This window comes from Thunnus thynnus, chromosome 2 (assembly GCF_963924715.1).
Source record: "Thunnus thynnus chromosome 2, fThuThy2.1, whole genome shotgun sequence".
NCBI classification, from domain to species: Eukaryota; Metazoa; Chordata; class Actinopteri; order Scombriformes; family Scombridae; genus Thunnus; species Thunnus thynnus.
This window is the reverse complement of record NC_089518.1, coordinates 35152695-35174013: the sequence shown is the minus strand read 5'-3', so window position 1 is coordinate 35174013 and position 21319 is coordinate 35152695. Positions and strand designations below refer to the sequence as shown.

At 40.3% G+C, this 21319-nt stretch overlaps 1 protein-coding gene across 6 annotated transcripts in view; it reads right to left on the bottom strand.

Annotated features, from left to right (window-relative positions):
- wdfy3 (WD repeat and FYVE domain containing 3) overlaps nt 1-21319 on the bottom strand; it is a 106281-nt gene that overhangs the window by 42781 nt on the left and 42181 nt on the right. For 5 of the 6 annotated variants that reach the window (XM_067572176.1, XM_067572192.1, XM_067572185.1 and 2 more), the window contains 8 exons: nt 19891-20162; nt 18346-18543; nt 16577-16660; nt 13905-14097; nt 13384-13598; nt 10927-11039; nt 8543-8780; nt 3367-3467 (listed from right to left, as the gene is read on the bottom strand). In XM_067572176.1, coding sequence (XP_067428277.1) covers nt 3367-3467; nt 8543-8780; nt 10927-11039; nt 13384-13598; nt 13905-14097; nt 16577-16660; nt 18346-18543; nt 19891-20162 — 1414 coding nt within the window. The remainder of the gene's footprint in view (nt 1-3366; nt 3468-8542; nt 8781-10926; nt 11040-13383; nt 13599-13904; nt 14098-16576; nt 16661-18345; nt 18544-19890; nt 20163-21319) is intronic. The other variant, XM_067572208.1, reaches the window with a different exon arrangement.

Genomic DNA, 21319 nt, shown 5'->3' with positions numbered 1-21319 from the left:
TACGCGTAATACGGCCTCTATGCTTGACTCAAACTGTTAATGTTTCCCATCACTCAACACCAGACTCCCGCTGAACACACAGTTAGCGGCGAAATGTAAAGACAAGTGTGCAATGTATATTTTTCTTTTAAGGTGAAGAACACCAGTCAGCCCCTTGGGTTGTATTATCTCCCCTCTATAAATGGGTCATATTTTCTTTTCCTTCCTCATTTTTCTGGCTTCTCATTGTATCATTTCACTTCAGAGTCAAGTTTATTTATAGAGACTCAATTGCAGCTGCAATACAAATGATTATGTTGAGTGTAAAAGCCCTACGCTGCTTTAGGAGCAGAATTAGACAGACGATGTGTTGTTCTATAATCAAAAAACAGTCAAAATAAGACAAACTATGTCGGACTAAGCTGCCAAAACATGAAGTCAGAGCTGAGCCTTTGAACCACCAGTTCATCAGGATCAGACTGTCACTCAACAGGTTATCAGACTGGACCAAATTAAAATTGGCCAGAGTACCATAACTCATTGTCTGCTGGCACTCGACCATCTGCTCTGAGCCAGATGAACTGCCATTGATTTTTCTATTAGGCCTTACTGAAGGACAGACGTAACTACAAGCTTAAATGCAAGCCAAATGGTACCATTACATTACTTCTTATTTGTGAAGCTGACTATGAACTCTTGGGACATAGATTAGAAAAAATAAAAAAATCTATAAACGTTGCAGGAAAAACTGCAGTGGAACAAAGAGACGGTGATGAAAACTGGTTTGAGGCTTCGCTTTAGGTACAAAAACACAAGATAAACGGTTGATACAACAGAGGTGCAATGAGTTCCTGAGCAGACTGAGGATATTTTGATAAATGAGCTTCTTGATGATGTCATCCAAGGATATGGGTCAGCCCATAAGATTGGGAGAGGACAAGGAAGCAGGGGAAAGGAGAAAGGAGGGGAGGACTAAGATAAATGAGGCAAAGAGGAGGGGGAGAAAAGTGACAAAGGGAATAGAGAGAAAGATGGGAGGGTGGGAGGGGGGGGGATGAAAGAGGAAAAAAAAAACAATTGGGAACAAGGAAGAGGAAGAAAAGCGGGCGGCGAGGATCTGAGGTTGAGATAAGCAATAAAAAAAAAGGACAGAAGAGAAAGGAAGAAGGAAAGGAAAAGAAAGAAAGGAACAAATGAGGGGCAGGAAAGAGAGCGAGGTCTATAAATAGTGCTGGGTGACTGGATGGAGAAGACAAGAGGAGGACGGCGTGGGGCGGATGAGTAAAGAAAGAGCAGATGAATAGGTAAACAGATATAGAGGAGTGATCGTAATGTATGAGTGTATGGAGAGAGGAGAGGAGTCTAACCGCGCTTCATAAATACTAAATGAAGCTACAGACTAGAAAAATCAACCATAACGTCACAGATTATCTCCGCCTTCAGGTCCAGGAAAGCCATTTTCTATGTGAGGTGCTTTATAACAAACAGATTTGTTTTTATAACGCACTACATAACCAGAGTCGACGATAAAGTAAAGGCTCGAGGAAAGACGAGGTTTTGAAACAGCAGATATAAATCTGGGTGCCATGAGGAGGGGGGAGGGATGAAGAAATCCTGTGAGGTTAAAAAAAAACAAAACATAGTACCCCAAAAAGGAGAAAAAGTGAGAATCAAGATGAAAAACAAGAAGTGAACTGGGGAAAACAAAAGGATATTAAATTCAAAGGAGGAGGATGGGGATGCATAAATACAGATGTAACAAGTCAACACAATGACTCAATGTGGTTAAAACAAAAAATTGGGACACAATGTGGTGCGAGAGTTTTTGTGTATATATGTTCAAAGAGGGAGATCATGTGTTATATGTGTGTGCTTCACTGGGTAAAGATTAATAACAGGTGGGATGATCCTGAGGCAGTGCAGCAGGAAGAAATATTTTTGTGCTATTTTTGTACACTGGAGGCAAAAAAACAAACTTCTAACAAACAGTTTGTTGTCTGCCAAACTCATCGGGAAAAGTGACAAAATAAAATGCACCAGAGACTGGCTGTTAATTTGTGGTTAAAATCCCACAAAGATATTAAAATACTTTGCAATTGTTATGCAACGGCCTCCGCTTTTTAAAAGGCAATGAAAAGCTGAAATAAATCAGCCGGTTAAACGTTGTCTAGTTTAGTGACAAACATGTTTACATGCTTTGCATAGAAAGTAATAAAATAAAACAAATGTGTCATCTTGTCGTTGTGTTAGTTTCCATCTAATCCAACGAAACAGCACCTCAACATCATGTCAGTGATAGAAACTGATTCAATATACTTGTTTACAATTTTATGTGGTATATTTTGGTTGTGTCTAGTTTTACTTCTCTATTTTTGTTATTATTTAACATATTATGCTGTAAGGGAATTTTTTCCTTGCTTGTTCATGGGGGGATTTTTGGGTCTCTGCTCTATGTGAAAAGTGCCCTGAGGTAACTTCTGTTATGATTTAACGCTATATAAATAAAATTGAATTTAAAAAAACAAGTTTAGAAGTTAAATTACTGTAGTTATTTCATTGAGTTTTATGTCTCAACTAAACTTTGTTTATTTTTGTGTACAGGTGACAAATTAGCCGAAGCCTGACTTTATGACTGAGGGCCCAGTCACACAGAATTAGTAAATTTCGATAGAATTACAATAATCAGTTGAGAGCTTTCAAGAAAAATTCAACTTTGGTCAACTGTGATGAGTCAACTGATGATGAGCCTCTCGTTTACAATCAGTGGGGACAGTGTCCATGTTTTAGCCACTGAGGCTGGATGAAGATGTCTAGATGTACTTCGGTTTAATGATATGTGTCACCTGGTGTTCATGGCTTTATGTGAGCTTAGCTGGTGGGATTTGTTTTTACATATTTTCATTGTATGTTTTATGTATTTTATATTTAAATCTGTGTGTGTTCCTTGTTTCACGTGAGTGCAAGAAAATTCCTCCTCGGTGGCAATCAAGCTAAAACTTGTGGTTGAAGTTGAGGGAAATGAGAGTGAGGGAGTCCAAAATAGAGGAAGCTAGTTGGCATGCAAACTACCGGTTAGCAAGCCAGCTACCAGCTTGTTGCTGGCTAACACGCTAATGTGTTCCCAACCGGTTAACATATTACCGGTCAGCTCGGCAGCTACAGTAGCTCCCCAGCTAGCCCTGCTAGCAGTCACTACATCACCAAGCTTCCACCACCACCTATTTTGTGATGAAACACAAATGAATTTAGCTTTGTGTGCATGATCCATGATTACATTTTTGCAGATTGAATGTCTCTACGTCTGCAATCTCTACCACAAACACACTCGTCGTTATTTTTTTCTCAGTAAAATATAACCTATTCCAATGAAAAACACTCTGTTTTTACCTGTACCCATCCCGCTCAGCACTGCTCCATCGCTGACACCGGAGGCGTTGGTGTTGTTGGTGGGAGCGTTGTGGGGCGCCAGGCTGGGTAGAAACAGACACCTACGCAGGACGACAGAAGACAGATTAATGGCTTTTTTTTACTCAGCACTTAGGGGAAACATCTGTTACAGACACAGAGCGTGTCGTCAGCTTACAGATGTAGTTATTGTACAAGTATCACTGCTGCAGTCTGCTTCCATCCCTGAGATAAACTAGAGGAAAAGTTCATCCCAACTTTCAAAGAACAGTCTGGTGATTCAGACGCTGTGAGACACAGGGGGCTTTGTATTATAATATGGAAATGTCAACTGCTTAATACTCAGGGATTAATTATGTATGAAAGCAGGATAGAGGTGGGATGAAAGCATACATCCAGGCTGGTATTTTCAAAAGGAATCTGCTCGTTCTCAGTCGGCTGCACCCCTTTAGGTTAGTATTGATGATAATATCACAATTAACTGCATAACACAAGGTGGTGATTGCATTGAGATATAAAATATAAAAGGTTGAAGTCCCCAGTAAGCTTTCTGCTAACATGCTAGACTATTATTTTGTTAGATACACATTTAAGGCTGTGTGTGTTTATGCGGTGTTATTCAGTCTTTCAAGGACAGCACACAAAGACCGATAATTATTCCACAAAATTGCAGAGAATTCGACTTGTGAGTCGGCGTCGTGTTCTGCTGACTCACCGCCTCTCGCTGAAGGTGCCATTTTTTCCTCCTCTCTCATCAAAGATCACTGACTGAGACTCTGGGAAATGAATGTGGGAATTTGTTTTGCCTTGTTTTTTTCGTCGAGACCTCAAAAAAATGTACGAGGGGCAAAAACACTGTGGGAAACTGATTGATTGATACCACAGACTAGATTAAATGATAGTTGCAGCCATATATATATATAAAAAAAAACCCTCTTATTACAAGATCATTTAATTAGCTCTTTATAAATTAGGAGTTTGGACACAGCTTCAACCCAAAAATGACCTGATTATTATTATCATCAACAGGGAGGTCAGAGGTCAGGGTCTGCTACATGACAGCGTCTCCGGTACTGGCAAGGATTCAATGACACTTCTCAAGGGTAAACACTCCGGTCCTCTGTTTAACAGTCTGTCTAAATAACAAGAAAGCTACCCTGCTGCTTCAGAATAACGACATGTATGCTGTCTTTCCCCCCCTCCCCATTAGTCATCATCTTGATGGGGTTTTAAAAAAAAAACAACAAAAAAAACACTCAAGGGATTTCAGCAGCTTGTCATGCTAATTTTTTTCTTTTCCAAGTCAGAAAGAGATGCAGTTTTTTAATTCTTACCAAAAAAAAAAAAAAAAAAAAAAAGCCCCATCCACCCATCTTCCTAGCCCCTTGTGAGACGGCTGGCTGGGTGTGTGTGTGTGTGTGTATCCGTGTGTGTGTGTGTAAGCATGTTGCGCATGACATATACAGTGGGTAGGTGTATGTGTGTGTGTGTGTGTGTGTGTGTGTGTGATTCTTAATAGCAGGAGGGGCATCAATATTTCATGTTGACAGATGGAAGGGGAAGGAGGGGTACTCTCTCTGTGTGTGTGTGTGTGTGTGTGTGTGTGTGTGTGTGTGTGTGTGTGCGCGCTCCTCTGTTTATGCTGAGCAGAAAGTGGGCCAAAGCCTCTCTGCTGCTGCTGCTGCTGCTGCTGCTTTGCTGTGTTTTCAGGAGAAACTCCATGTTCTATTCTGATGCGGCCGCTGTGACGAGTCACATGGGTTCGGGCGGGCGGGTGGGTGAAGGAAACAGCGATTCTCGCCAAATTATGAACCGCGGAGTATGTTAACTGGTGGGTGTGGGGGGGGCGTAAAAAAAAAGCAATAAGTCAAAGGTGGCTGAACTCGCTGATTGATCTTGTGGATTTAAAGATGAAATCCATGAATCTCACAGATGTTCTTTCACTGGTGTCTGTCGACTATAAGAAGATAAACCTGTATATCTATAAGTAAGAGGAGCTGACTTTCACATTATGCTTCAGGCACCCCTGAAAATCTGTAGAGAATTGATTGTGATCTGTTATCATTGATTGTTTGTGAAAAGGCAGAATAACATTTTAACTACGCAGCCTTCACTGCTTACACACCAAACATCTGGAGCTCTTTACCAGCAGAAAATAAAAATACAACCTCTGTTTTTAATGTATTTGAATGTTTTTCTTATGTGAACAGCACCTTGAGTTATGAGCACCGTACGAAAAGTACAAATAAATAAACTTGACCTTGTATGTAGCAGTTTGATTAAATAATCTTAACTCAAGGTCCACTTGATGGGTTTTTTTTCAAGGGCTTTCAACATGTCGTCTGAGATGAAATGAGCTCATTCTATCTGCTGATGAAGATGTGATGTGGTTGAAAGCTACAGAAGAAGCAAGTAATTGAAGTTAAGTTAAGTTAAGTGTATTAACTGTTTGATGTGTTGTTTATTCACTCTGTCAACATTAAAGCTTAGAAAAATTATCAAAAAATAACCAGATTTGGGGCAGAAAACAACAACAACAACAAACCTACCAGAACAAACAGCACTGTAAGGAGAGAACAACACTACAGGAGCAGCAAAGCATAAAAACACCTCTCTCTCTCTATATATATATATATTGTTTTCTGTGTAATCACACAGAACACACCTTAATGGGGTCAAGACACCAAAAAAAAAAAAAAAAGGTGAAGCTGCATCAAGAAAACGCTACTGTTCCATTTCCCAGCTTTCAGAAAAGCAGCAGATTGGCACATCCCAGCCACTGTACCATGACTACTTCCTTCTGTCTAACTGACAACTCTGGCGTGTGTGTGTGTGGGATGCTACAGATCATGTGCGTCAAATGATATGTGATGCAGCCGATGTGTTGTGTTAAAAAGTGAACACATAAAAGATTCTGCAACATTGGAAATAATAAAAAGAATAAGAATAGTTCATTAAAAATCTATAATTCCTCCCTTTCAGCATCTCTACACTTACCTACAGTAGTAATTCAATGCTGGTCAAGTAATCACAGGAACTAAACTTTGGCATTCTGCCACTAACCTGACAAAAAAAACATCTACAATGACCTTTTGCAAGACATCTTCCGTTTTCTTAAACCTCTAATGAATATTAATGTTGAATAAAACATATCATAGCTTCTAAAAGTTGTTTACCGTGTGTCACCGTAACAAGTGAGCGTGTGCCATGTATGTTTTGCTAAAAAAGTGTGTGTGAGTGTGTGTGTGTGGGCGATTTACCAAGGTCACATCCCACACGCCATCATGTCCTCTGACCCCGACACTCACTGTGCCGCTAACATACAGCGTAAAGCGGCAGAACCCCCGTCAGCAGCACCCACAAACCACACAATCACGACATAAAAAGGCGGAAAATAAGCCTATTTGTATGCGCGGCTTCCACAACTGGAGGCGAATAACAACCTCCTGCTGAGACGGTTGCAGGTGCTGCTGAAAGGTATAAAAAAAAAAAAAAAAAAAACACAACCTGTTTCATTACAGAGGAAAAATAACATGCGGTACCCTGAGGTGTGTGTCACTGGTGAGGAAAATTGATCCGGAAAAAGAAAGATTTAGAGAAAAGTAGTTTACAGAATCATCTGTTGCTGGCAGTTTTGATGATTCAACTGGGTTTTTTTTAAAAGAATATAATGAAGACCAGTTCTTTTCTGGAGTTCAGAGGGAGACAGTGGACATGCACATCTTGCATCCATTTATATGTATTTCATATCTTCTGTCATAGTATAGAGGATAACTATTCTTTAAGATCCTCTAAGTGTCTACTAGAGGTGTGCTCAAATACAAATATGTTATTCGGCAAAGCACAAATAGTGGGGTTTTTTTTACGAATGTTTGTTTCATACAAATGATTCAAAAATTATTTGTTTTGGGAAGAAAAAAAACATGTTAAATACCAGCGCACAGGTCGATTACATCATTATCTCAGTGTCTCTCCTCTGCTCCGCTGTTACGTCTATCAGCAGGTCTCAACGAGGGCGGTCACATCCACCCGCTACATGACGCACATTTCCTAATTTGGGCATCACTTCCAGAGTTCGGGGGTGTTCCCCAGAGATAAACTACTGAACTACTGACACAAATGAAGTGCTCCCAAGGGAACACTTCATGAACACTTATTGTAACACTTTAATTTTCTAAAATTAAAAGGGTAATACAAACAAAAACAGGATTTTTAAACCTTTTACCACTTTGGATACAAATACAAATACAAATACAAATACTGGGCCCTCTGCACATCCCTTGTGTCTACACAGAAAGTGTTTCAGTTGTCTGTCTCATGCACGTCCAACAGAACACTATGCTTTTATGTTAATCAATACAGCTGTCTGCACAGCGTTTTTTAGGCTTTAAGTCTATTTTCCTCTGGTTTATGCCTGTAACTGCATTGTGTATTGGGCTCTGAGCGCTTCCAAAATGTGGGTGACCTATGCTCAACACTGTACCTGAACGCCTCCAGCGTAAGACACACAGATTGAGGACTTGCTGCCGCTGATGCTCTGCTAAATGTGCTGCTCACGCTACACTTTCTGTAGACACAGTGGTTTTTTTTACCAGAGTTATCGCCCAATGCTGCAGTCTTCCTCATCTTTACGGAGCTTTGTAGCCTCTTTTAGCTCATTGTTTCACTTTTACACCACAAATACTGTCATCAACCCAGTTTCCAGCAGCAATAAACTCACTGTACACTACCTGCCCCAAAGTGGTCAAATAAAATTAAATAATACAGCATTAAAAGTTCATCCATACAATCTATTATAGGGCTGGAGTAGTAGTAGAAGAAGGAATTAGATAAATACTTGCAATACAAACCATTTCCACCTCATTTCATGGAGCACATGATGCTGTAGTGCTGTCTAGAGGCTGGAAAGTAGCACCGGGGGGGGGGGGGCTAACATTGTGATCAGGCTAAACTGCTCACTGAACACATTTCCTTCCTTTGCAGTGCAGTTCACATGAGGAATGTGATAAAACAGCATGTGATCAGAGCTCTTTTCCTGAGCAAGTACAGGTAGAACTGTGTAAGAAAAACTGTTGGAAGACCTCAGATGTAAACACTCAAAAATCAGCAGTTACAAACATCAGCAGCTCGTTTTTTTTTAGTAATCATTCCTACTAACCCGAAGCCTTCCAGCGAGGTGTCAAACTCCACGAAGGCGGGCGTGACGGCCGATCCGTGCAGACGGATGTCATGGGGCGTCGTCATGGACACCAGGCACTTGACTCGGGTGAGGGGTACGGTGCTGCCCTCGGCAGAGCGCACGAGGCTGCGGCTGATGCGGTACTGGCCGTTGTCCTCCGCCGGCGTGGCGAAGACGCTGTCGGGACCGAAGCCCTCCATGGACATGGTCATACTGTCTGTGAAGCCAGCGGGGGTTAGATTAAGTTTAGAAACTGCAACCACAGTGCTGACGTGAGAATCCAACTGTAAGCAACTATCGCTTAGCAACCGTAAATTAAAAAGAGACAGAACTTACATATTATTTATAACATCTTCCTGAAATAATCATATTCTTAGACTCTTCTTGCACCTTTTTCCAAGGTAATGAACCACATAAGCTTCAGTTTTTATCCAATGTTCAGGGTTATTTCTTTTTCTAAACAAAAAACATATGCATATAAACCATTCGCTCCAAGTCCGGTGCATTTTTTGCGATGAGATTTGCATAAAAATCCCTTGTGTTATGTAAATGAGGCCAAAAACTTCATGTATTTCTATTCTTTTTGTTTCCTTCCTGCTGTTTGCCTAATATATTATCACTAGTAGCACTAATTATCTCCTGATATGAGACCTCAATACTTTGTTTACTGCCTCTACTGCACAAAAAAAGTTATGTGATAACATTTTAGGCTGAAGATGTAACTCACTAGAGCAGCATGTTTATATAAAAAAAAAGGACAGGCAGTTTTTCCTTCAAATTTTTTAGATGCATCGTCAACTGGAAGTGTCCCGGCCAGCTGATGATGTTATGTGCTGTGATTCTACTTGATTAGGAAGCAGTAAATCAAGTCAGTCCTGGTCTAATGTAGAATATTTCTGCTGAGATCATAGATGGCCTCTCCTATTTGTTAAGAGTAAGCAGATCGGACAAAAAACAAATGAGCTCAAAGCAAGAATTACGACATCCTGCGACGGCGGCTAATAAAACATACTAGATGATCTTCTCAGAGACAGAGAAACATAGCGCTGTGTGTCCTAACGGTGGCTGCTAGTAAAGAGCAGTAATTAGTAGGGACTTAATATCTATTCTCAGCTGAGAGGAGACACAATAAGTAATTAGTGCGGCTGACGAGCCCGAAGTTTACAAACATTAACAGCTGCTAATAGACAACAAACAATTAGCATTAGATTCACAGTTGCAGGCAGGGAGTTTACACATCAACTGGATTTTAATCAGAGACTAGAAGACTGCTTTTCTACAAGCTGACAACTTGTTGTTTTGCTTACAAATGAATGCATGTAAAAAAATGTTTGTATGCATCAAAAGTGGAGATACATTCTGATCCTGAGGAGGAATTTAGTTGCGGTGGCTAAAATGTGAGGCTTGTACATACTTTACTGTATATAGATCCCTTCCACTGACATAGCAATCATGTGAACCTTTTTTGTAAACCTATAGAACCGCTCGCTTTCGACCGCCGAGCCACCGCGAGTAATCTCAACTGCCAATTAAACGGCGACAGAAAGCTCATCCCCCTGCAATCACGGTCCCATTCACCGGAGGACTCAGGGTCCCGATGAGCTCGCAGACTGAGTGAAGATAGAAGATTGATGTGCTTTTTTTTTTTTCCGGGCAAAAAACTTTCTCCCAGGAGGAAGTTAGTATCACTGTGGCAGACGGGAACGGTTCCTAAATGACATCATTTCAGGACTGCACTGCAGGACTGCTGTGAACTAAACTCTTCGGTGGTAAACAAGGCTGTTATTTTATTTCAAATAACTTCAATGAAATGATAAAAATACATTGTCAGATCTTTTACCAGGTTTTTTTTATTTTTTTCATTCCTCCATCTGTTTGTATACAATTTATATTACTTTGTTATCCACTAGAGAATGTCTCAGTTATTTAGCGTTAGCTTTGAGGGATGTACTGGAGCTAAAAGATGAGGCAACTGCTGGTGAAGCCCCACTTTGCCAACAAAACTGGGAGTTAACAAAATTATGTAAGATATCCAGAGACTTTTCTTCAAATGAAAATGTTACTGCAAAATAAACTCAACAGCATTTAACAGCTGTGCTTCATCTGGATTCTGATACTTTTTATTTTCAATGTGTTGCCATCATTTAAAGTTTAAAACATATATAGGATTGTATTACGTCATAGTTAAACAATATTTGATGCTTCAAAGTGATTGTTTGAGATGTTATGGAAGAAGTGTAACCCCTAAGTGTCTCTATAGGAACTAACTGTACAGAAGTACAATTAAAGCTGATTTATTTTGATTATAAAGAATCCTTAAATATCATCAACAAACATGAAACAGAGAGTTGTTAAATTCTTACTTCTCATCTCCGCGTCGTAGCTGAGAGAGCTCGGTTTGTGGACCCGGTACTGCTTCAGTAGCTTCTTATCCCACGCGCCACAGTTCAGAGGGTTTCCCAGACGCAAGAACTCCCTGGAAAAAAAAGATAAACCAGGATGTCAATAAAAACACGACAACTAAAAAGTATAAAGTGGTTTGTGAAAAGGCTTTAACACTGAACTATGGATCAGTGGATACAGATAGATGGAAAAACTAAAACATGTTGAGAAACTGCAAAAAAATGGACATTATCTCAAAGGAAGGAGGCAACACTGTAGACTTAATGGATATATATATATATATATATATATATACACACATATATATACATATATATATATATACACATATATATACATATATATATATATATATATTCCCGGAGCTCATGTGATTGTTTTTATATGCAAAATATAAAAACAATCATGAAAACTGAGGGGAAAAAACAAATAAAAGGACAAATAAAACTCCAAAGTATCTTTTATTAAGACAACTATTGTTAATTTTATTATAGTTATTGTTAAATTACCAATCTTCATTAGAAATAGGCCTTTATTTTTAATTTCTCCTGTTTTGTAGCCTATTTATCTCAGTAATAATGAGCATTTCATGATACCCAAAGACATTTAAAGGTACAATAAAATAATAAATCAATGATAAGTATGTTTTACAATATTTTTTATTAACTTCAGGCCTGTATAGGCTCAGTAAGAGGTCTGACTCCCACGCTGCCAGGTCTAGTATTTCCAGAAGTGCCACCGATCATGTTCTCATGAAGCTGTAAAGCACTCAGGATAAAAAGTATCCACCTGACTGTATACAATATGTTCAGTCAGCAGTTACATTGTAGGGCTGACTTCTGCTTTTCAACAGCTGTGGTTAACAACATGTGCTGGTCTGTTTAAAGTCAATGATAAGGTTGATTGGCATGTGAGAGATTTGAATGCAAAGTGTCCCAGTGATGGTTTTGTGGCAGTTGTCTGAGCGCTGAGTGAGCGACGCTAGCAGCTTTAACCAGACAGAGAGACAGGAACACTCTGGAGATTCGCTGCTGGCTGACATCGGAAAGGCAGAAACGAAATGAGGAAAAAAAAAAAAAACACAAGAGGAGAATTATGAAGGGAAGGGAGGAGGTGTGACAGAAGAAGACTGGCAGCGTAAGATTGAGCCGAGCAAAAGGAGGAGGAGGATGATGGAGAAAAGACTGACAGCTACAGATATGTTTACCTCCAGCACAATTTAGGGAGGAGAGAATATCAGGCAGGGGAGGCTGCATTTACATATGAAAAGGACCGACCATGTGCATGTCAAATAACTTCTCCCCCCCCCCGCCCCCCCACCCGGTTCCTCAACCCCAATCTCCCATCTCACTTAACTAGTCAAGCGGGAAATGAGAATTGCTCAGTTTTGTCTACATGCGCAGCCTCCTTCACACGCTGAAACCTGTCAAAGTAGATTATTCTGCCAAGACACAATTTTTCAGTCACTGGAGGAAAAAAACCTCATCTCTGTATATATCTCAATAGATCACATTAAATGTTTACCATGCTAAGTGACCATGCTAGCAAACATACTAGCATGGTGCTGGATATTATTGTATGCATATTAGCATGCTACTAAGCTAACATTAAATGTTCAATCCTAAGCGTTAGCATAATAAAACTCCAAATGTTTCACGTTAAACATCAGTATTTTGACATCCAATAGTTTCTGATACGCATGAACGCTATCAGTTGCATATCAGCATGCGCTATTAGCATGCGCTATTAGCATACAGTTAGCAGCTTCTTGAAGCTAAGTAGCTAAGTCCTGCTGAGCCTGAAAACCTCTGAGTCTTAAGATGTCTTACCTAAATGAAAGGATAAACTCATTTCATTTAGGTAACAACATGGTATTTTCTCTGGCAAAAACTGCTTTAGTGCTTTAGTGTCATGTTTCTCAGTTTTTTAGCCACTTAACCATTTTGTTTTCTGATGCTGCTAGCTTGGCTATGGGTTTGTTTTAAATCACTTTGCTTTTTTGCTTAATTAAACACCAGTTAACTAAAATGAACACTTATGTGCCTTTGCCCTTAAGCAATTTCAACACATAACCAACTATTTTTTTGGAAAATCTATATTTTAAGAATCTGGCAGGTTCATTAAACTGCATATTTAATATGATGGTTGGAAAAAAAAAGCTTCTTTCCTCTCCTGCTCCATCACAAGTGAAATTAACTTCAGACATGGTGTGGTTTGAGTGATCTGTGTTAATGTTCACATCCTGACCAACTACTTCTGTACCTCTGTACTCAGGAGTTTGAGTTTTAACCCCTCAGAGTCAGGACCAATTTAACAAAGTGAGGGGGCAGTACTGAGATAGTAGCTTTGTGTTAAAGTTATGGTAATGTACATCAGATAAGTCAAAATATAAGGTGTTTTTAAGACACGTCCAGTACCTGAGGGCCATCGGCTGCAGGGCCTGCGAGGCCAGCCTCTCAAACATCCTCTGCAGCGGGGGGTGTAGCGGGTGATCTTCATCACCCAGGGCCTGACTGCAGCGCTGCAACAGCCGCTGATGGAGGCAGGCTTCGCACAAGACCTGCTGGTTCCTCTCACTGTTCACTAGGAGCTGGAGGATGTTGGCCACTGCCAGCTGTAGGTCGAGGGCATGCTGGAGGGGAAGGGAGGGGGGGGAAATGATAACTTCAGCATATTCTTTTATACTGGCTTTACAGAACAGTTGTGTCAGTAAGTTAATTTTTAAGTATTTAATTTAGAGGATTTGCCAAATGAGCTCTCATTAAACTTCCCAGAAAATGCTCTTTTTTTGTAGATACATACATGTCTGGCACAAACTGTCTGGTTGGTTGACAAAACCACTTTGTCCGACTGACAAGTTTCCTGCCCTGCATTTAACCCCTTAACCCACTTAAACAGGAAGTGCATGTTGGCGCATTTCCTTCTTGTGTTTCCTCACCTCCGGCTGGCTGTCGGAGGAAACGGAGGGCAGCAGGTCCAGCATGGCCAGGACGGCCCCCGGGTGAATGACAACCATGTCAGACGAAGACGAAGAGGAAGCAGGATGGGAGGAAGGGTTGGCTAAGTGGAGCTTCAGGTCTGTGAGGGCTTTGACTGGGGCGGGGGGTCCTGACGTCCCGTAGTAACCATGTCTGGGAGCACAGAGAGCGAGAATAAAAAGTCATATTTAGTTAAGTCCAGTTTATTCAAATCATACATACAGACATATTTGTTTACAAAGTGCTTTGCAGAAAACAAACCTCACAATGCAAATTAAACAAATGTTGCAGTGAAACAATATAGGAAATATTTTGTTTACTCTCCAAACCATACAAGCGACCTTTTTTTTTTAGAAGGTCCTACTTTTCTGTAAAATATGTAACTGGCTCGCAAAAATAAGGAAAGTGGCTGGAAAAGAAGTGAAATAATGACATCACTGAGTGAATGTAAGTCCTGCGTTCGACACTTTGACTCCATCTTTATTTAACATGAGTCAGCGTCCCTCACGCTTCAGAGATCGAGGTGTCAGTCGGCTACGGTTTCAGAGCCTTCCTCGTGTGTAAACAGTGGAGAGAAGGAGATCTTCTGGGGGGGGGGCTGCTGTTGGGGCAATTAGGCAAAATAGGCTTGTTGCTGCGATGCGGATTACAGAGCGGCAAATCCCCCCCCCATCCCCCCCACCCCCCTCAGGAGAGACGGTGGGCTGGAAAAGCTGCTGTCAGCATAAAGTGCTGGAGGGGTTTGGATGTGGGGCAGGAACTTGGTTGTTAATGTTTCACACACAAGCTAAAGAAGCACTTTTACCTTCACTAAACAGACATTTATTTACACCTAAAAACTGGGTTTTGGTCTAGTAAAGTTGTTAGATGGCTTCATGATTATAGAATAGTGAATAGATCAACGTCTCAGTGTAACAGTACAAGAATTACCTTTATCCTGGTTTACAGGAAGCATTAATAAGCCACAATCATATCACTATCTTATGTTTATCTAGTTGTCTGGAAATCATTGTAACACATGATAATCCAACATTGATTGCTGCCATTTTATTCAAGCTCATTTTTAATCAAATGCTTGTTGAAACTGATGGTACAAATGTAAAAAAAAATAGCATTTTTTGAAAAAAGCAATTATGTGCAGAAAGAATAGATTATAGTCAAGTACAGAAACAAGGACGAGAGCCTTATCTACTCTAATTGTCAGATTAGTCTACCTCATGAATATGCATTGTTGGAGCTGATCCAGACAGGCAGAAGGTGAGACTACTAAGAGGAGCCCCCCCCCCAAGTGTCACCTTGACTGTTATATAGCTCAGTAAAGTATATTTTAAATGTACTGACTGTTTTCCTTCAGTAAATGAAATTCAAAGAGTCTGGGTTCAGCTGAGAGGAGTAAAGGAGGGGGAGGAGGAATTTGTTGAGAAGAAAAAATGCCAACTTTATACCGAGAGTTATTCTGTCTGCTTTTCTCTGCCTGAAAGTAGCTGTGAAACACTGTTTCAATTAAAGTAGAGAGAAATCTATTTCTCTGATGTGGTGACAAGAATAGTCTAGTCTCTGTAAACTATTTATCAAAGTTTATTTTGGTTTGTCACATGGAGCTGATTTTCCACTGAATTTTTTTATTGCTGCTCCGTCTCTTCGTCACCAGAAAGATCATCAAGTTTATAGTAAAAATGCTCCCTTTCTTATAGCTTTCAATAAGAGAAAAGTACAAGTTTGTGTGTTTGTAGTCGTAGCTAAAGAGTTTCTTCCCATCAGGGAATTGAACCCAGAGATACTGTCCACTGTACAGTACTAACAAGGAGAGCTTTTATGTCCTGAAGCCGAGTCAGAGCAGACTCATGCGGACAGGTGCAGAAGCTTAACGCCTAAAAATAGCTTTGAGTCATTCCTCAAAGTCATTCTTCAAAAAAAAACAGATGCAGTATTTTTGTTAAGCTATTTTTTTTTCTTTGGGAGAAATGGAAACTAAGTGCTGAAATGATAAGAATCAATAAGAAAAGAACTACAATTTTGATTATCGGTTTAATGTTTTAGTCATTTATCAGCAATCATACCAACCTTTCTTTGGTCCCAGATTCTCAAATGAGCATTTTCATTATCAGGTAATCAGCCAGTTTAGTGTTTGATTAAAAAATACATTGTTTGGTCTATAAAACATCAGAATAAAGACAAATTGTCATCACAATTTAGTAGTGAGTAAGACCAGGAAAAGCAGCAACCAACAAATGTACAGCGTTCTTTCTCTTTGTAATTTGAAACTTTGAGGTTTGGACTCTTTGTCGGACAAAACAAGCAGTTTGAAGACAGAGTTATACGTCATTGTTTTAATTATCAGATGAAAAACCTCCAATTAAAGATATTATTAGCTGACAAAAAAACCCAACTTCTTCTCACTCTCACTCCGTTTTTCTCATGGGTATGTTTGTTTTTGTTGTTTTTTTTTAATCAGGAAGCCTTTTTCGGATTTCTAACCACATTTTCATGATTTACCAAAAGATTTGCATGAAAGTGAGAAAAGTTCGTGGTTATTTTGCCACTAGTGGGCACTCTTAGTGTCGACTGAAGGTGAGGGAAATGGGAGAGGAAGGTGATGAAGGTGAGAAAAGTGGCAGAGCGCTGTAGCTACCTCTTCCTGGCGAGTGCTGGCGTGCCCCACGGCGAGGGCAGCGAGGTCTCGTGAGTCAGGCAGGGAGGCACCTGCTCCGCACGACTGCATGGCAGTGCACACATTCACACACACACACAAACACAGGAAGACACATTCGGACATACATACGCAAATGCCAAAAAAAGAAAGTGCACAGACACACACACATGCAGACATTTAAAAAAAAAACACACTCACAAAAACATCCGCACAAAAAAAACAAAGAAACAGATGTGGGTGAACATGCGTAAGACATGAAAGCGCAAGTACAAAGACACCCATGTGCACACACACACACACACACACACACGCCCACACACACACGCAGTCGTGCAGATGGACCAGACCGAGGATGAACAGCCAGACAGCGCCAGAGGTTAAGAGGAAGAAAAAGAGAAAGAAAGAAAAGAAGGGAAAGAAGCTGTTAGTGGAAAGCAGACAGGAAACAGAAACAGAGCTACAGCTGGAGCTCATGCACGACGCCAGCTAGAACCGTACATGAGCATTTAGTGTCGTCACGGCGACCGAGGATTTAAAGTTTAATAGAGCCGGCAAACTGGCGTTTAACTCGATGGGAGTTTAATACTTCCAGCAAACACGTTTCTCTCTTTTGATTGTAACCCCCAGGTGGAACAGAAGAAGAAGAAGAAGAAGAGGAGGAGGAGGAAGAGGCAGTTTGTTTCTTAATCTAATCAATCAGCTGGGAACAGAATCAACTCAATCCCGACCCACTTCAAAAATATGTTTCCCCTGCAGTCTTCTTGATGTCTTTGTCATGTATTTCCACGGTATCACAGCGGTAACTCATGTCTGAATATTAAAAAATGTACACGCCTGTGTCAAAATCTGTAACTCTGGCGTCATGGCAACACCATTAGGCTGCGCAGCTGACTCAGAACCACAGTGAGCCTCTTGATTAAATGTCTGAGACCGACTTAGCTATCGCAGATGAAGACACACATGCTGGAGGTAAACACGAACGCGGCTGTGGAGCCGCTTCAACACTTCGAGTCCACAGAGAAGCTGCTGACTCGTCTGAACCGATGAAGAACGTTTTCACTTGGTTACACACATTTTGCAGTTAATTTTCAGAGAATTACTATTATTTCTTCAACAGTTAAATACGCATATACCGATTCTCACACCAGCTGCAAGTTATGTTTGTAGAGGATGCGCTGAGTTAACTTTATACCGCAAATATTTGATCATAATATCAAGAAAAGTAATTAGAATTTGAACAAATACGTCCTCAAGGTTCAGTCATCTCTGCTCACTGTGCTTCAGTTTAGATGAAACAGGTCATTTGATAACACTTGTGTTTGTACGGCAGAGTTGTTTTTCAAAATAAAATTCCTCTCAGATTCAATGAATTGGATCCTGAATCTTGCATTGAAGAATCTGATCTTTTAAGAATCAAAGGAGGCTAAAAGAATCCAGTTCCTAATCCTCTGCAGAAACACGTGGCTGCTTCAATTGCATCTGTCCCTTCTGGCCCTATTTGTAGCACGATATACACATTACTAACAGACTCTAAACTCCAACATGCATATGAAATATGCCGGCCATACGTGTGAACAGATTTCCTGCTACAGGTGTTTGCAATTCAGTTTTTAGCCTCTAAGATCACACTGTGCATGTAGTATATTCAGTAAAATGCACATGCTTGATTTGCTGTACACAACGTAAATAATCATTGTTAATCACTATACTTCAAACATCATGATGCCTCGTTCCTGTAATCCACTGACCTGTCAAAAGAGTCTGTGGCCATCTTGTACAGGTAAATGAAGAGCTTGCTGCAGTGTTTGAGCGTGGGACAGACGCTTTCTCCTGCACAGCCTCCAGGAGCGGCCTCGTCTTCCAGCAGCCTCTGGAAAGGCTGAGAGTTCGACGGGAACACGCCTGTGGCACCGAGCTTCTTAGTGTCTGAGAAACAACCCAGCAGCCTGGAGAGCGGGAGACAAAGTGGTTATCTTGAGGACAGTTTGGTTTTAAAGAAGATGAATAGACACAAAATATTACATATAAAAAAATCATGAAAGACGCTGCCTAGATGTTGTCCTTTGGGACGTCAGAGGTTCTTCATGCACTATCCTGCCTCTATGCAACGTTACTACAGCAGTAGAGTGATACTAAACAAAGCTACATGCACTCTAGTGACCTTTTGACCCCCAAATTTGTGATGGGTGCATCAAGTTCACACATCATAAAGTCTGCTGAGGGTTTAACAAAAAAGTTTCCATATCATACTTCTATAAGTTGTATACTGGATCACGACTGGCTCCAAACTATTTGTGATGTCAGAAATCATGCTTGTAGGCCCGTCCCTTAACATCGGATTTTCAGTGAGCTCAGAGAAACTTTTCCACTTTCAGCAGATGAATGTAAAAAAAAAACAGCCTTCTAGTGTCAAACTCTGCACATACATCATTCTGCACACTGGAGCTCAAACATCCAACTGTACAGCCAAGAAGAAAAACACATTTTTGAGCAGACTTTAAGTATTTTCAATCCTGCATTGTTTACATTCATGGCTTGTAGTGTTCTTCTTCTCTGCTTTTGTTGGTGCATTGCTATTAGCGCCACTAGCTTGACATCTCCACAGGGAACCTTTAAATAAGTCAACTTTAAGGACAGCCTGTTGAGTTTTTGACCACCAGTGGCGCCACATAGCACTATTTTTAAGAGCTGGTACCCGTTTTGTTTGTATCACATGAGAATGCATGTGCTGGGTTCATGTAAGAGTCGTGATACACAGTCCTGCCAAATCTTGTAACAGCAAAGTGCAGGCAAAGGCTAAGAGGAAGAAAACTGCTAGCAAGTAAACAAGGATGTAAACAATACAGGATTAGACTTTGAAATCCGCTCTGCAAATGTTTTATGAGGAAGGAAAATGATGCAAACAATGTGTTTGGTGAGAAACACTGGATGTCTACGTATATATTTATATATATATATATATATATATATATATATATATATATCCACAGAGAACCTTTAAGTAAATTCTCTTAAGTAACATTTAATTGAAAAAACTGAATCAGCCTCTGTGCTGAGCAGCAAAGCCAAACCCTCATTGCACTGAAAATCTTATCAAAGTTCTCATTAATCATTCACAGCCTCCTTAATTCTCTATTTAGAAGAAAAAGAAAAAATCTGAGAGATCCACAGAAAAAACAAACACGGAGACTTTGCAAGTTTGCACAGGATTCAGATGACAGATGATTAATGCAATTTTTATAAATCTAAAGAGAACTCCAGGTGATACGAGCGCTGCGTGAACAAGTCCTTACCTTACAGCGTCGGCCAGCTTCTCGTACTGGATCTCCGTACGGAAGAAGTGTGAATTGGCGGGCTCGTAGCGCATGGCGGCGGTGAGCGTACAGAAGACGGTGTGCAGGAGCTCGAACACTTGGTTCTGGTTGACGCGCTCCCAGCCGTGACGTGGCGGCTGGCACAGCGAACGCTCCATGGCAACCAGCAGCGAGGTGACGTAGACGAAGCCGCCCACTTTACGGAATACCGTCCGGGTGCGGTGACTCTCACGCAATACCGCCAACAAAGCCTGAAGAAGAAGAAAGACAGATTGTTAGAGTAAATATTCTTAATTTCACAATAATAATAAGCTGATTACAAGGACATAACACATAAATATGACTTGTAAATGTAGACGTGTATGTTTTTCTTCTGGTTTCACCCTCCAACTCACTTTCCCTGCGTCACTTTAGCTCACTTTACTTCACACACTTATTTTGTTTCTCATCTATTCACCCACATTTGTGAGTTTTCATGCTATTTGCTTTCTGTCACCTCATTCAGTCATGTCGCTATTCATCAACTTCTTTTCCTCTCATTCTTCTTCTCGCGCCGAGACGTATTTATGAGCCCCTCAGGGTTTTCTCTGCCGCACCGAACTGACTGAAATTTTTTTTCCTCTTTTATTTCTCCCAAAGTTTTATGGTTCGCTTTTGCAAGTAACCTATAATGAAACATCAAACTGTGACCTAGATATGAGTTTTTTTTTGGGGGGGGGGGGACCTAAAAACAGCCTGTGAGCATCCGATGGCTGTGACAGGCGACGTCTTCAATTAAAAGTAAAAAAAGTGAAATAATGACGCAGGTGAAGTGTGTTCTAGACACATTCAGGGAAAACACGGCTGTTCTGAATGAATATTTCTAAACTTCTCTTTTTGGTACAAAGTTTGGGATGATGTGACAAAAACAAGGTGTATGATTTGATAAGTTATTATTTCTGAAAATGTAAGTAAGTATAAGACAATAACATTAATACAGTCAAAAGCTCAGTATGGTGATGTAACTTTGTGTTTATATATCACTCAGCTAATAATTTGGCAAATGTTGGTATGCATTCAGTATGGTAACATCTCATTAAGAAAAATCAACTGTAGTTCAACATTGTAAAGGGTCAATTCACCCAAAACCAACAACAAACACCTCTAGAGGTATTAGACTATGTATGTTTTTAAATATTGTGTTGCAACTGAGTGGCCGCTGATGAAAACCTCAAAAGAAACGCTGTGTTGCATTCAGGGAAAACACGGCTGTTTCAATACTAGTTCTGAATGATTGACTGAATGAATTCTAAACTTCTCTCTTTGGTACAAAGTTTGGAGTGATATGATAAAAACAAAGTGTATGATTTGATAAGTTATTATTTCTGAAAATGTACATGTACAGTTGTTTTTCTAGAGCAGGTCAGTG